This window comes from Scyliorhinus torazame, chromosome 4 (assembly GCF_047496885.1).
Source record: "Scyliorhinus torazame isolate Kashiwa2021f chromosome 4, sScyTor2.1, whole genome shotgun sequence".
Classification (NCBI taxonomy): Eukaryota; Metazoa; Chordata; class Chondrichthyes; order Carcharhiniformes; family Scyliorhinidae; genus Scyliorhinus; species Scyliorhinus torazame.
Genome location: NC_092710.1, coordinates 269,402,051 through 269,417,807, shown reverse-complemented (window position 1 = coordinate 269,417,807; position 15,757 = coordinate 269,402,051). Strand labels below are relative to the sequence as shown.

The 15,757-nt window shown below is 49.7% G+C and overlaps 1 protein-coding gene across 1 annotated transcript in view; it reads left to right on the top strand.

Moving 5' to 3' along the window:
* The window catches only part of LOC140411728 (uncharacterized), a 477,774-nt gene that overhangs the window by 254,338 nt on the left and 207,679 nt on the right, over window positions 1-15,757 (top strand). Inside the window, exon 4 of the mRNA XM_072500732.1 lies at window positions 1,848-1,954. Within this exon, the coding sequence (XP_072356833.1) occupies window positions 1,848-1,954 (107 nt within the window). The remainder of the gene's footprint in view (window positions 1-1,847; window positions 1,955-15,757) is intronic.

Sequence of the window (15,757 nt, the reverse complement as noted above, 5' to 3'; positions counted from 1 at the left end):
TAATTGCCTTTCCCCCAAATATAACTCTTGCCCTGCGTTATATACCTATCCCTTTCCATCACTAAAGTAAACGTAATCGAATTGTGGTCACTATCACCAAAGTGCTCACCTACCTCCAAATCTAACACCTGTTCTGGTTCATTACCCAGTACCAAATCCAATATGACTTTGCCTCTCGTTGGCCTATCTACATACTGTGTCAGGAAACCCTCCTGCACACATTGAACAAAAATGGACCCATCTAAAGTACTCGAACTATAGCGTTTCCAGTCAATATTTGGAAAGTTAAAGTCCCCCATAACAACTACCCTGTTGCTTTCGCTCCTATCCAGAATCATCTTTATAATCCTTTCCTCTATATCTCTGGAACTTTTCGGAGGCCTATAGAAAACCCCTAACAGGGTGACCTCTCCTTTCCTGTTTCTAACCTCAGACCATACTACCTCAGTAGACGAGTATTCATCAAATGGCCTTCCTGCCACCGTAATACTGTCCTTGACTAGCAGTGCCACCCCTCCCCCTCTTTTACCACCTTCCCTGAGCTTACTGAAATATCTAAACCCCGGCACCTGCAACAACCATTCCTGTCCCTGCTCTATTTATGTCTCCGAAATGGCCACAACATCGAAGTCCCAGGTACCAACCCATGCCGCAAGTTCACCCACCTTATTCCGGCTGAGGCTAGGGAGGCCGAAGGGCTGCTTGAGCTACCTGTCAGGGAGAGCACTCCTGCTCTGACTGGCCCACAAAGTGTTTCAAAAGGAGCAGATCATTAATCCTTACTTGGGAAAGTCATCACCTCACATCCTGGATCTATTGTTAGGCAGCTGAGAGCTCAGGAGTATTCCCAACATTCAGTTAATTCCACATCATGGTGCTGATGACACCATTGGGTTACAAATTTTGAATGTTAACTCGGCCCTCGCTTGCCTTTTGTATGAGACTTGCCGATTGTCTGATCAGAATGTAAGTACATAAAAATAGAAGCAAGGTAGGTTATTCGGCCTCTTGAGCCTACTCCACCATTCAATAAAATCATGGCCGATCTGATATGGCCTTAACTCCACTTTCTTGCCTCCCCCCATAACCCTTGACTCCCTTGTCAATCAAAAAAGCTGTCTAATGCCATCTTGAATATATTCAATGATCTTGCCTCCAATACTCCTGGTGGAAGAAAATTCCAAAGACCAACAACCCACTGAAATAAGAAATTCCTCCTCAGTTCCATCTTAAATGGGAGACCGCTTATTGTTAAACAATGCCCTCTAGTTCTAGGTTCCCTCACAAAGGGAAACATCCTCTCAACATCTATCCTGTCAAGCCCCCTCAGAATCTTATATGTTTTACTAAGATCTCCTCTCACTCTTCTAAACTCCCAACGAGTATGGGTTACTCTGGGATGGTAAAATGGTAACTGATAGGGAAGGTGGCAGGGAGGTAGCATTTTCAATGTTAACCCATTCCGCACGCCATACCCAAAGAGTGTGGTGACCAAGGGATGGGAGCTCCAAATAGGGTTTGAACAACGATGACTAAATGCATATTAAAATGTACTATCAAATCTGTGGTGATTAGGTTCTTAGAACAAGCATAAATGAAATATTGAACAGAGGCAGAATTAAAAAAAAGTTAATGGGAGAGACATTGGCCAAGGCTGGGGAAGCCACTATTTGGTGGTCTTTTGTTTGCCAGTTTGCAGAAGGGAGAGGCAGGGAGGGGAAAAAAGGGATACCAGAAGGCTGTGAATGCTCCCAGACCAATTGGCGGGTGCACCACTACTGAATATGTCACCTTGAGATTTGAGGAATAATGACTAAAATGCAATGTCTGACTCTTTCTTCCCTCAGGGGGCAAACCTATGTACATATCTGATGATGTGGTAGAACTTCAGTGCATTTTCACTAATCCATCAAAAAAGTATGACTTTCTCTGGAAGTTGGTAGCAACAGATCAGGTGAGTTCATGAAGCTAACACAGCCCTTTCACAAGTGCTGACTTATGACTAGCTTTTGCGGGGTTTTTTAAATAAAAGGAATGCTTGGAACCTACTGTCACTTGGGAAGTACTGTGTTCATCTTATCTGACAACAGAAAAGACCAGACAAATCTTAAGCCCTCCTTTGATTGCTTTCTGAGTTGCTATACGGCGTTGCCCTGCCAGCTATTGCTGTTCGAGTTTGTAGGCCTTCACTGTAAAAATTAAATCTCTAATGACCCCCGGGGTGTGGAATATAGCTGAACTGTGGTGCAGAGCACAATAGAAAGCCTATAAAACAGGAAATAAAATCACACGTGTACAATTAAAAAATATATAATTAACCTGCACAAATGCAACTGATTGAATGTTGGAATGTATTCATGATTGAAGAGCTTATCTTTGTATTAATAAAATAGACACAGGCAGAATTCAATAAATACAGCCTTAGGTTTCTGCACAATACACTATAATGCAAGTCTTTACAAGCAAATTATAGGATTCAGAATGGGTATCGTTGAAAAACCAATCTTTTTCATGCCTGCGAGCTGCTGTATGATTTATTTTGGAGAGCATATTTTAAAATGTGTTTGTATTTTCTCAGTTTTCAGTGAAGTTTGAGCTTGTTTGTGTTAATTTGGCAAAGCTGCAATAATTAACAGCCATACTTTCTGAATGAACGAGCAGTTGATGGAAGTTGATTGCTGTGGGAAGGCCAGAGAGTGAGTTTCACTTTCTAAGATCGGTAAACTGGTGGAGTGGATTACTCACCCATTGTGGAATCCATTTAAATTCATATTGTGTTAAAAGCCTTTCACCACTTACTATGGCATAGTAAACTTTGAATCCTCTGGATTTCATCTTGAAACATTCCTCCACTCATCCTTTGCATGCATTTAGCACAGGCTGATTCTCTTTGCAATGTCAATGAATGATAAATGCACATGTGTGCTGAAATGTGGTAACAGGAGCTCCCCCCATTGTATTCTGTCTGCAGGGCAAGACAGTCCAGAACAAAAGATAAAGAGCAAGAATTGGATAAGACTCCTAAACAAAAATGAATGAACCCCTATATGAGGAGGAATGTCTAAACTTTGCATGGTGGTTGATGTTGAAAGACATGACACACTCCTCATCCATCTCCCTCCCCCCCTATTTACTCCCCCAAGCTATAGCCTATTCTGAACCATTTTATCAAGTCACTCCTTGTGCTGAAAACCATAGGTCAAGGTTGCCTTTAAGGATTACTTGTAGCTGCTGCACTCCTTCTGTTTCTCCAAGAACTCTTAAGAGGAGGACAACTGGAGGTCTCGCCCACCCAGCCAGGCCAGATTTGACCCTCTGAAATCTCAGATCCATATTAGGTGATGTGGATGAGAGCACTCTGGATGAGGCCATGAACCGGCTGACTAGGCAGCCAATTCGCAATTTACCTTGGCAGTTGAACCTGGGAATTTAGACCTCACGGTGTCTGTTTTAAAAATGATGGGAGAGATGTACCGGCTGCATTGTACCCAAAAAGCCTTGGAGACCTCGGGTGAGCACTGTTCAGTGCTGGTCTCCATAAATGGGGACCAGGCAGAATGGCATTTGTGGGGGTCTCCCAGGAGATTGGAGAATCCCTCTGGGCGGATTGGCACCCTGATTTACCTTGGCAGCAGCATTGCTCGGTGGAGCATGTCGGGGTGCAATTGCTACTGTGGAACAATGCAACCCTTTCATTGTGCCGGTCGCTGCATTGGTTTACATTGTTGATGTCCCAAGTGACACCCTGAAATGACCCAGAAGCATTGAAATTAAGGATGGCTGTGACCTTGATAGACACTGACAGTTGTGGCTGTGGAAGAATGTAGTTCCAAGTCATCTTGCAGCATACACCATTACTCTATTAAGGCCTCTATAATTAATCTAAGTCTCCAGCCACATTGCTCCTTTGACAAATAGAGATATGTATGCCTCTGTCTTCAACCAGGCTATCCGGGTGCCGATGGATAGGCGCAGAGCATCTTCGGTATAACATGATCTGCCTGCCGACTTTGAATTTGTCCTCACCTTCTTCCAAAAAGCACAAGGAAAGGGCGAGTCCGTAGGGAAACTCAGCACTGGTGTTACCAAAACATTGACAGTGCCCTAATAATTGGTTTAAATAAAACAAAATAAAAAGGAAAAAATATGTTCAGAAGTACTTATAAAATGCCATTACAGATCTTCAAATGTGACAAGTTACACATACTTTGGGAAATGACTCAGCAACGTTCAACCCTCATTTTAAATTGGCAGGCAGATGACCATGAACAATCTCACATGGATGGCTGCTAACTGTGTGCAAGATGCACTTTAGAAACGTTGGCCTCATCTTAATATTATGAACAGAAAGCTGATGGATGCTTTCGACATCAAGGTGAAATCTGTTCCCTAAATGGGTAGAGGACCTTTCTGACTAATCAGAAATCTAGGCTCAGCTGTCCACATCTCTTTTGATCGATCCTCTTGTTTTTGTGAGGTTTTGTGACGAGGGCGACCGTGATAATTTGCTGCAACCGCTGTTAAAAACTGCTGTTTCCTTTAGAGGATAGAGTTTAGATTTGAAAAGCCTGTGGGTCCCAGAGGCCTCCATGTTCAAGTGGGTGAGGATTTCTAAGGATGGGGCCTTTCACACATCAAGCAGCTTACTGTAAAACTATGGGTGAACTGCCCATGGTTTTCTGTTCATTATCCTAGAAGTTACAGAATTTACAGTGCAGAAGGAGACCATTGGGCCCATCGAGTCTGCACCGGCCCTTGGAAAGAGCACCCTACTTTTGTTTTTAAATTTGAAATGAAATGAAATGAAACTCGCTTATTGTCATGAGTAGGCTTCAATGAAGTTACTGTGAAAAGCCCCTAGTCGCCACATTCCGGCGCCTGTTCGGGGAGGCTGGTACGGGGATTGAGCCGTGCTGCTGGCCTGTCTTGGTCTGCTTTCAAAGCCAGCGATTTAGCCCTGTGCTAAACAGCCCCTTTATAATAATTTATAATAATAATAACCTTTTATTGTCACAAGTATGAAGTTTCTGTGAAAAGCCCCTAGTTGCCACATTCCGGCGCCTGTTTGCGTAAGCTGGTATGGGAATTGAACCCACGTTGCTGGCCTTGTTCTGCACCACAACCAGCTGTCTAGCCCACTGAGCTAAATCAGCCCTTAAGTGTACCCAATTTAGAGTATCCAATACATTATTTTCCAATTAAGGGGCAATTTAGTGTGGCCAATCCACCTATCCTGCACATGTTTGGGTTGTGGGGCTGAACCCACACAAACACAGGGAGAATGAAGAGCACCCTACTTAAGCCCACACCTCCACACTATCCCCATAACCCACCAAGGGGCATTTTAGCATTGCTCACGAAGGGGCAATTTATCATGGCCAACCCGCCTAACCTGCACATTTTTGGACTGTGGGAGGAAACCAGAGCACCCGGAGGAAACCCACGCAGACACAGGGAGAAACTCCACACAGTCACCTGAGGCCGGAATTGAGCTTTGACAAAAAATCATCCAGATTCGAATCGTTATCTCCGTTCTCTCTCTACAGGTGCTGTCAGACCTGCTGAGATTATCCAGTATTCTCTGTTTTTGTTTGGGCTGAATTTAGTCATAGACACCTGACCTAAGTGATGCAGTCGTCAGCTGAAAATAGCAATAGATTATTTTCTTTTTTTTTAGAAAACATTTTATTGAAGCATTTATAATTTAAACATTTAAATATTCCAAACAGCAGAGCGGACTGACACGCAACAACATCACAATAACATACCCAACTTCCCCCCCGCCCTACCTCCTGACTGCCCGTATATTAGATTCCCTATTCAATGGATTATTTTCTGCCCTGTTTACTCTGACATTATGATACAAGCGATTAGCTGGGCAGTAACTGTTTCAGGCAGGAGGCAATTTGTGAGCGACAAATTGGTGTTCTGTGATGGATATAGGAATCCAATTGCAATTTAGCGGTACATATAAATGCAGCTTGCACCCATTGGCACTGGCATCAGGTGGCCTAGTGAGCTGTTGTTGAGCATGCTCGGAAAATCAGCCATGATTTTAAAAAAAATTTAGAGTACCCAATTATTTTTTTTCCAATTAAGGGGCAATTTAGCGTGGCCAATCCACCTAAGCTGCACATCTTTGGGTTGTGGGGATGAAACCCACGCAGACACGGGAAGAATGTGCAAACTCCACATGGACAGTGACCCAGGGCTGGGATCGAACCCGCCGGGGGTTTCGCTTCCTTCCACATGAGTAGAATCCTACGCCGGGCCACTAGGGACGCAAAGGCCACAATATCGGCCTCTTTCGCCTCCTGCACTCCCGGCTCATCCGCTACCCCAAATATAGCTAACCCCCAGCTTGGCTTGACCTGGACCTTCACCACCTTCGAGATCACTCCCGCCACTCCCCTCCAATACCCCTCCAGTGCCGGACACGACCAAAACATATGTGTGTGGTTCGCCGGGCTTCCCCCGCACCTCCCACACTTGTCCTCCACTCCGAAGAACCTGCTCAACCTCGCACCCGTTATGTGTGCTCTATGTAGCACCTTAAATTGGACCAGGCTAAGCCTGGCACACGAGGAAGAGGAATTTACCCTACTTAGGGCATCAGCCCACAAACCCTCCTCAATCTCCTCCCCGAGCTCTTCTTCCCATTTTCCCTTTAGTTCTTCTACCAGCTCCTCCCCCTCTTCTCTCATCTCCCGGTATATTTCGGACACTTTGCCCTCCCCGACCCACACCCCCGAAAGCACTCTATCCTGGATCCCTTGTGTCGGGAGCAGCGGAAATTCCCTCACCTGTTGTCTCGTGAACGCCCTCACCTGCATATACCTAAAGATATTCCCCGGGGGCAGCTCATACTTTTCCTCTAGCGCCCCCAAGCTCGCAAACGTCCCATCTATAAATAAGTCTCCCACTCTCCTAATTCCTGCCCGGTGCCAGCTCTGGAACCCTCCGTCCAACCTCCCTGGGGCAAACCTATGGTTGTTCCTGATCGGGGACCACACCGAGGCTCCCAGCACACCCCTCTGTCGCCTCCATTGCCCCCAGATACTTAATGTTGCCGCCACCACTGGGTTCGTGGTAAACCTTTTCGGGGAGAGCGGTAGTGGCGCCGTCACCAGCGCTTTTAAGCTTGTTCCTTTACAGGACGCTATCTCCAGCCTTTTCCACGCCGCCCCCTCTCCCTCTATCATCCACTTATGGATCATCGCCACGTTGGCGGCCCAGTAGTAGTCGCCCAAATTCGGCAGCGCCAGTCCCCCTCTGTCCCTGCTACGTTGCAGGAACCCCCTCCTTACCCTCGGGGCCTTCCCTGCCCACACGAAGCTCATGATGCTCCTATCTATTTTTTTGAAAAAGGCCTTAGTGATCAATATAGGGAGACATTGAAACACAAATAGGAACCTCGGGAGGACCATCATCTTAATCGCCTGCACTCTGCCCGCCAGTGACAGCGGCTGCATGTCCCACCTTTTGAAATCCTCTTCCATTTGCTCCACCAGCCGAGTCAGATTGAGTCTGTGTAAGGTTCCCCAGCTCCTGGCTATCTGAATCCCCAGGTATCGGAAGTTTCTTTCCGCTCTCCTTAGCGGCAGGCCATCTATCCCTCTACTCTGGTCCCCAGGGTGTATTATGAAAAGCTTACTCTTCCCCATGTTAAGCCTATATCCCGAGAAATCTCCAAACTCCCTCAATATCTGCATGACCTCTGTCATCCCCCCCACTGGGTCCGTCACATACAGCAGTAGGTCATCTGCGTAGAGTGACACTCGGTGTTCCTCTCCCCCTCTAACCACCCCTCTCCATTTCCTGGAGTCTCTCAGCACTATGGCCAGTGGTTCAATTGCCAGCGCGAACAGTAATGGGGACAGCGGGCATCCCTGTCTTGTTCCCCTATGTAGTCGAAAATACTCCCACCTTTGCCGATTTGTGACTACACTTGCCATTGGGGCCCCATAGAGGAATTTAACCCAGCTGACAAACCCCTCCCCGAACCCGAACCTCCTCAGCACCTCCCATAGATACTCCCACTCTACCCTATCAAATGCCTTCTCTGCATCCATTGCCGCCACTATCTCTGCCTCCCCCTCTGCTGGGGGCATCATTATCACTCCCAATAGCCGTCGCACGTTGACATTCAATTGTCTCCCCTTTACGAACCCTGTCTGATCTTCATGCACCACCCCCGGGACACAATCCTCTATCCTCATTGTCAGTACTTTTGCCAGCAACTTGGCGTCCACGTTTAGGAGTGAGATAGGCCATTAAGACCCGCATTGCAGCGGGTCTTTATCTCGCTTCAGGATTAGTGATAGCGTCGCCTCCGACATTGTCGGGGGTAGGGTCCCATACTACCCCCACTCGGACCTCCCCATCATCGTTGGCTTGCAGGTACCTTTCGATACATCCCCGCACTCTTCCACAGATTCCCTCATCCGCCAATAATCCCACATCCAGTCGCCAGAGTGGACGCTGCTCCCTCTCCTCTCCTAGTTCCAGATCCACCCAATGTGGGGAATGGTCTGAAACAGCTATGGCCGAGTACTCCGTTCCTTCCACCCTCAAAATCAGTGACCTTCCCAAAACGAAGAAATCTATCCGGGAGTATACCTTATGGACATGGGAGAAAAAGGAGAACTCTTTGGCCAGCGGCCTAGCAAATCTCCACGGATCCCCATTTGGTCCATAAACCCCCTAAGCACCTTGGCCGCTGCCGGCCTTCTTCCGGTCCTGGATCTAGATCTATCTAACCCTGGGTCTAGCATGGTGTTGAAGTCCCCCCCCATTACCAGGTTTCCTACCTCCAGGTCCGGGATGCGTCCCAGCATCCACTTCATAAATCCCGCATCATCCCAGTTCGGGGCATATATGTTGACCAGCACGACCTCCAATCCCTGCAGTCTGCCACTCACTAGCACATATCTGCCCCCGCTGTCCGCTACGATGTTCCTAGCCTCGAACGACATCCGTTTCCCTACCAATATGGCCACTCCTCTATTCTTTGCGTCCAGCCCTGAGTGGAACACCTGTCCCACCCATCCTTTCCTTAACCTAATCTGGTCCGCCACCTTCAGATGCGTCTCTTGAAGCATGGCCACGTCTGCCTTCAGTCCCTTTAAGTGCGCGAACACCCGGGCCCTCTTAATCGGCCCATTTAGGCCTCTCACGTTCCACGTGATCAGCCGGACTGGGGGGCTGCCCGCCCCCCTCCCCTGTCGACTAGCCATCACCCTCTCTGGGCCAGTCCCACGGCCCGGTTCCGCGCACCCACCCATCCCCTAGGCGGCGCATTCCCGCCTCGTCCACCTTTTCTCTTACCAGCTCCTTTTCGATCTCCGCAGCAGCAACCCAGTTTTGTCATCCCCCCGCCCCCCCTGTAGAGGGTTCCATCTCTGCTACTCCACTACTGGGCCGATATCTGGGGTTTGAGTATCTGTGTGTGTCTCTCTCCAGCTGGCACTGAAACTTCAGAGGCCAGGGGATGCCGCACTGGGACACCTCCACGGGAGAGAGCACTGAATCAAGCCTGCCGTTTATCCCTAACCGGAAGCCTGAGGCTTATATCACACAGATATCCAGACCCCCACCAATGCCCAGGTGATTCTCTCTCTTGCCGGTGGTGCAACACCCACCCGGTTCCTACTTCGCTGGAGTAGCTTTCCCAAGAGAGAGAATAGGACACTGCTGTTTATTACCTAACCAGCAGCCTGTCCTGAGTGAACGGGTTTGAATCATTCACGATGACCCTAGATTCTCGACCCCGGAATTAAGGTGAGGAATATCTTAACAATGACTTGGTCAGAGATCGCTGGTGAGAGATTGAAGAATTTAAACGACTCCAATTATCAGCAAATCGAGGTTTATTGCAAAACCCAGGTCAAAATCATCAAACAGAAGAAATTATAATAAAATCTTAAACTCTAACACAAACTAAGTCTATTCAGAAAGTACTATAACGGACACAACGTAAAATCTTATTGTTACACAATTTTAGCAAGGGCACAAAACACAAATCAAGCCCCCTTCCCCAAAGCCTCAACCACTATCAAGGTCAAGGGAGTTTCGCAAGCTGCTGCAGGGTACTTACAGTCACAGGCTGCAGGAGGTCAAGTCAAAGGTGGAGAGGTCAAGCCAAGAGACCCTCAATCGAAACACAGCCCCTTTTATATCCGTTTTACCTGGCTTTTTCCTGTGTTCGGCCAGCCCCTTTTGCATTGAATCCATAAGGTTTAAAGTTCCCGCTGGTCCTGCCCCCTTTGAGCCGGTCAGACCTGTCAAGCTGTCAGGCAGGCCCCTTGTGTATTCCCGTGCCCCTTTGTCTCTGTGTTTAATCTTATCTCGTTGTCTGGCTCCTTCTTCCTTGTAGCTCCTAGGGGGGGGGTTTGTAAATACCTATGCCCCTACTCAGCTCAGCGGACCAAGCCTGCTGGGAAATCTGGTTACGTTCTTTTGGCTGACAAGTGTCCAGTTTACAGTCTCTGGGTTTTATTCCTGGGCAGTCCAAAAAAGGCCGGATTGCCCGAAAACCTTACACCCCCCCCTCCCGCTAGATCCCCATCTAGCATGGTTACTCCCCCCATATTGCTTCCGAAAGTCAGCTGACTTCAACTGACCCCGGCTTCTCCCGCTCTCTCATGTGAGGAACTCCCATCCTCCTTGCGTCTATCTTCCCACCATCATCTCTCTGGCACGGGAAAAGAAAAAGAAACCCCGCGCTTTCTAGTGCCATCCCGCCCCCCATGGCACAGCTCCCCCTACCGGCCCGCTCCCATTCCCCATCCCCCGCCTGTGTCTCTTCTTCCCCCCCACCGGCGCCCACATTTGGCGCCCTCCCCAATTTACACCTCTATACATCAGCATTTTCGTTTCCCCTCCAACATCAGTCCCTCAGTTCTGGTCCAGTTTCTCTTTTTGAATGAAGGTCCATGCTTCTTCCGACGTCTCAAAATAGTAATGTCTATCCTGGTGCGTGACCCACAATAGCGCCGGCTGCAGCATCCCGAACTTCACTTTCTTCTTATGCAGCACCTCCTTGGCTCGATTGAAACTTGCCCTCCTTCTCGCCACCTCCGCACTCCAATCCTGATACACTCGTATCACCGCATTCTCCCATCTGCTACTTCGTACCTTCTTGGCCCATCTCAGAACCACCTCTCTGTCATTGAAGCGGTGAAATCGCACGATCATCGCCCTAGGTGGTTCTCCAGCCTTTGGTCTCCTCGCAGGGACCCGGTGGGCCCCTTCCACTTCCAAGGGGCCCGAGGGGGCCTCAGCTCCCATTAGCGAGCGTAGCATCGTGCTCGCATAAGCCCCGCCGTCAGCTCCTTCCACTCCCTCAGGGAGACCCAGGATCCGGAGGTTCTTTCTCCTTGATCTATTTGTCAGGACTTCAATCCTTTCGATGCACTTCTTATGGAGCGCCTCGTGCGTCTGCTTTTTGACCGCTAGGCCCAGGATCTCGTCCTCGTTGTCCGTTACCTTCTGCTCCACCACACGGAGCTCTATCTCCTGGGCCCTTTGTGTCGCTTTAAGCCCCTCGATTGCTTGTAGCATTGGGGCCAGCACCTCCTTTTTAAGCAGCTCCACACACCGTCTTAAAAATTCGTCTTGGTCCGGTCCCCATGTCGGCTGGGCTCCCTCCAACGCCATCTTGCTCCTTTCTTTCTTCTGCCGCTGCCCTCGAGGATTCTCCGAGATCTGGCCGCTGCCGCCGATATTTTTCTTTCTCACTGGGGGGGGGGGGGGGACTCCCTGTTGCCTCACCCCACACCGGGTTTCGACAAAAAAGAATTTCCCGTTGGGGCTCTTAAAAGGGCCCGAAGGTCCGTTTAAGCTGGAGCCGCCGAAACGTGCGGCTTAGCTGGTCATCGTCGCAACCGGAAGTCTCATCTATTATTTCTGAGGTGACATTGGCAGCTTTAATATTTCTCCTGGCCAGATAAAGGCAAATGAGACTCCCACCATAAAATGTCTCAGGCCTCACACTAGCAATAATGGGTAGGGGACAGGACCACTCTACCCACCAACCACCTATTAGAGCCAAATGTTAAAATCAGGCTCACCGTGGGTAAGTGCTTGCCAATGGCGCAGGATGTTGGTGCAATTTCACCCAATATGTGCTTTGAATGTGTGAAACTCTGGTCTGAGAGGGAATGCATAAAATCATTCCTCGTAGCCCAGGTGTTAAAAGCAACAATTGAAAATAAATGAAACACCTTAGGCTATTCATTAAAAGAAAAAGAGGAGACATTAAGATTAACAAATGCCTGAAGATAAAATAAGATAACCAGACATCAATTATTGTTACCTAAGAGACAAAACTGTCTCAAGAATTGTGATACACAGTTTATGGTAATTGCCCGCCACCTTTTACACTTCTGGTGTACTAAGGTGAAAGCGGACTAGAAATCCATTACAATAAGGTAATTAATATTAATTTGTCACAATTTAATGACACAGTTAAACTAGCCCTGTCCGACATTGTGCATTAACCTTGAATGTCACAAATTTGATAAAACAAATCCACTGGGCATTAGAGATGTTCCTAACATTCAGGCTGCGAGCTGTGCTCTAAGGTTTATAAAGAAATGGATACTGTCGACGCAGATAGGGTACAAAGATGATAATTTTAACAATTGTGCTTGTTGAGTGTACAATATCCAGACATGATCAAAGCTTGTCTCTGCATCAACTATTATTTTTATACCTACTGCCATTTATTCTTCAGTAAAGGAAATAGTTTTCATTAGAAACGATTCCTATGGTTTATTTCAAAAGGTAACCTTGGACGTTTTGGTTGTCAGTTTACAAATGAATTGGTTATCCAGTTACAAAGAAAACTCTCCAGGATAGTTGCCTTAAGAAGATGTACCAAATGATTCCCTTTCTTGACTACTCTTTTGTATTTTGTTATGACTCGGTGAGGAGAAGTGAACTGGCTCCCTTTTATTCAGCCCAGTGGTTGGTTGCAACAAAGATTTTGTTTCCCCTCAAATGTCTTTTCCAATCCACTAAGGAGCAATTTAGCATGGCCAATCCACCTAACTTGCACAATTTGGACTGTGGGAAGATACCGGAGTACCCAGAGGAAACCCACATAGACACGGGCAGAACGTGTAAACTCTGTGCAGACAGTTACCCAAGGATGGAATCAACCCTGGGTCCCCGGCGCTGTGAGGCATCAGTGCTACCACATAGGTTCAGAGAGAGAGAAATTCCTCACTGCTTTCAACTGCAGTTTTTCCATATGGCTTTGATGACTTTGTTCTCTGTCATGTTTGGCAAAACCAGTTCTTAAACCTCCTGTACATATATTCCAATAAAATAATTTGATTAATATATCTTGAAGTCATTGTTGTGGAACAAGTAGGGGCGGCACAGTAGCACAGTGGTTAGCACTGCTGCTTTACAGCGCCAGGGGCCCAGGTTCGATTCCCGAGTTGGGTCACTGTCTGTACGGCGTCTGCACGTTCTCCCCGTGTCTGCGTGGATTTCTTCCGGGTGCTCCGGTTTCCTCCCACAAGTCCCGAAAGACGTGCTGTTAGGTGAATTGGACATTCTGAATTCTCCCTCTGTGTACAGGGCAGCCAGTGCTGACTGGGAAGAAGTGACAGTGGTCGTCAGTGCGGGGAGGGTAACCCGGAGGGGCTGCCAAACAGTGCCATAAAAAGCTCAATGACCTCCACCGGTCCTGCCTGTCACCACGTCCCCCCCCCCCCCACCGACATCCATGTGCCTGGCCCTGCCCCCACCCGCACCCAACATGGGCGAAGGACACTAGAGCCTTCACCCCCTACAAGGAGGTTGAAGGTTCTGAGGGTGGCCGGGGACAGATTGGTCACTGACATCAAGGTTGGCCTGCACTGCAGAGGTGGGTAACCAGTGGACCCCATCCAGAAGACCGGTCACATGTGAGTTGCACATGCCGGCATGTCAATCCTGCCATCTCACTGGCCACATGTCCATTCTCCTGCAGGATCTCCATCCGACGGCGCCGGCCCATCCGGAGTGGTCCCTGCCCCTTCCCCCACCACCGTGCCTCCAAGAGAACACCACGGAGGAGAGCTCCGAGGATGCCACCATTTAAGTCACGGCACAGCTATCATCCCCACCCTCCACCAGCGTAGGGAGACGCACCTCGGTGGGCGAAGGTAGTGGACAGGCTTCCGGGGAACATTCTGGTGAGCACCGCACAGTTGCTGATGCACAAGGGCAGGAATATCCAGGCGAGACAGCAGTCGGGGGTCTGCTGGAACCCAGGATATAGCTGAGTCCCAATCAAATGCTGAGCCTCTGGAACAGGTTAACCCAGAACTCATGCAGTCAATAGGGTGCGGCCTAGAGATTTAGAGGGGAATGTCAGCAGCACTCCAGCCGGTTCACAGTCGATGGAGGAGTCCCAAAGGCTGAGGGTGCGGGCTGATGGTGCCAGCAATGTTTTGCACCAAGGCCAACACTACTAGGGTGGTGACTGCAGTGCAGAGCCTGGAGCACAACATCAGCAGCATGAATGGTGGTGTCCAAGGCATTGCCCAGTCAGTGACGGCCATGGCTGAGCACCTCGACAGCATGTGCCAGTTGCAGGTGGACTTTTCCGAGGGACTGTGGAGCACGTCCCAGTCTCAGGTGGGTATTGCCGAGGTGCTCCAGAGCATGTCCTAGAAGCAGTTGGACGTTGACGAGACACTGCAGAGCTGGGCATCGCTGAGGGCGCAGATATTGGGGTGCCACCAGGGCTGGCAGAGCCAGATGATGCAGCAGCATCTGGAGCTCAGTCCAGCTGCCCCTCCATCCTGAGGTGACCCAAGGAGGAGTGGGTGCTAGGGGCCAATCCGGAGTCTCCCTACAGGGTGACAACGGCAGTCGCCAGCATCCCCGAGCCCACCCCCCGACAACATTGCGTCTTGGAGTCAGCATCCGGAACAAGGTGACAAGGCAGGGCATGTTCTGCCGGCGAGTGGGCTGGGACCCCCAGAGGACACCCAGCAAGGGCATCAAAGGCCAAGGGTCGCAATAAGCAGCAGGTTGTCTCCACCATGGTGTGCATCCTGTGGAAATACCGAGACGTAGTGGCAGAGCGCCAAGGGCTAAGCAGGTGGAGAGAGGATCTTTGAGAGAGAACTGGGGTGGGGAAAGGGAAGTGGGTGGGGAGGGAACGGGGAAGGGAGTTGGAGGGGCGGAAAGGGGGTGGTACCATCGGGGACTAGGGGGAAATGCGTGCCGTGGAGGTGGGGTGTGTCCGCCTGGTCATGTGCCACCTGGCAACAGTCGTGACCATGCAGCTCATGGCACCTGGCTGCGTGGGGGGGGGGGGGGGGGGGTATGGGAAATGGTGACATGTCGTCTATCCCCCCCACCCCCACCCCCTGCAGGCCGTTATGTTTGGCCATCACCCAGCGATGTTGGCCGCCATGGCGGGAGCCGCACTTCTACATGTTACCCTGGGGGAGCTGGAGCAGGAGCGTGCCAGGGAGGCAGGTGGCAGCCGCCCAGGCTGGAGGGCCGCCCGCACGACAGGACGAGGAGGAGGAGGAGATGGTGGTGCTGCCACGGTGACGGAGGCGCCCGATGAGGCCCCGTGTGTACCGGCCCCGCTCGACATACCAGGACCTCACGGACCGGGCATGCAGGAGGAGACTCCGGATGAGCCGGGAAACCGTGGCACACATCTGCCACCTGATGGCACACCTGGCACTGCATGGCACTGGGGGAGGACACCCTCTCCCCGTGGCCGTCAAGGTTACGGTGG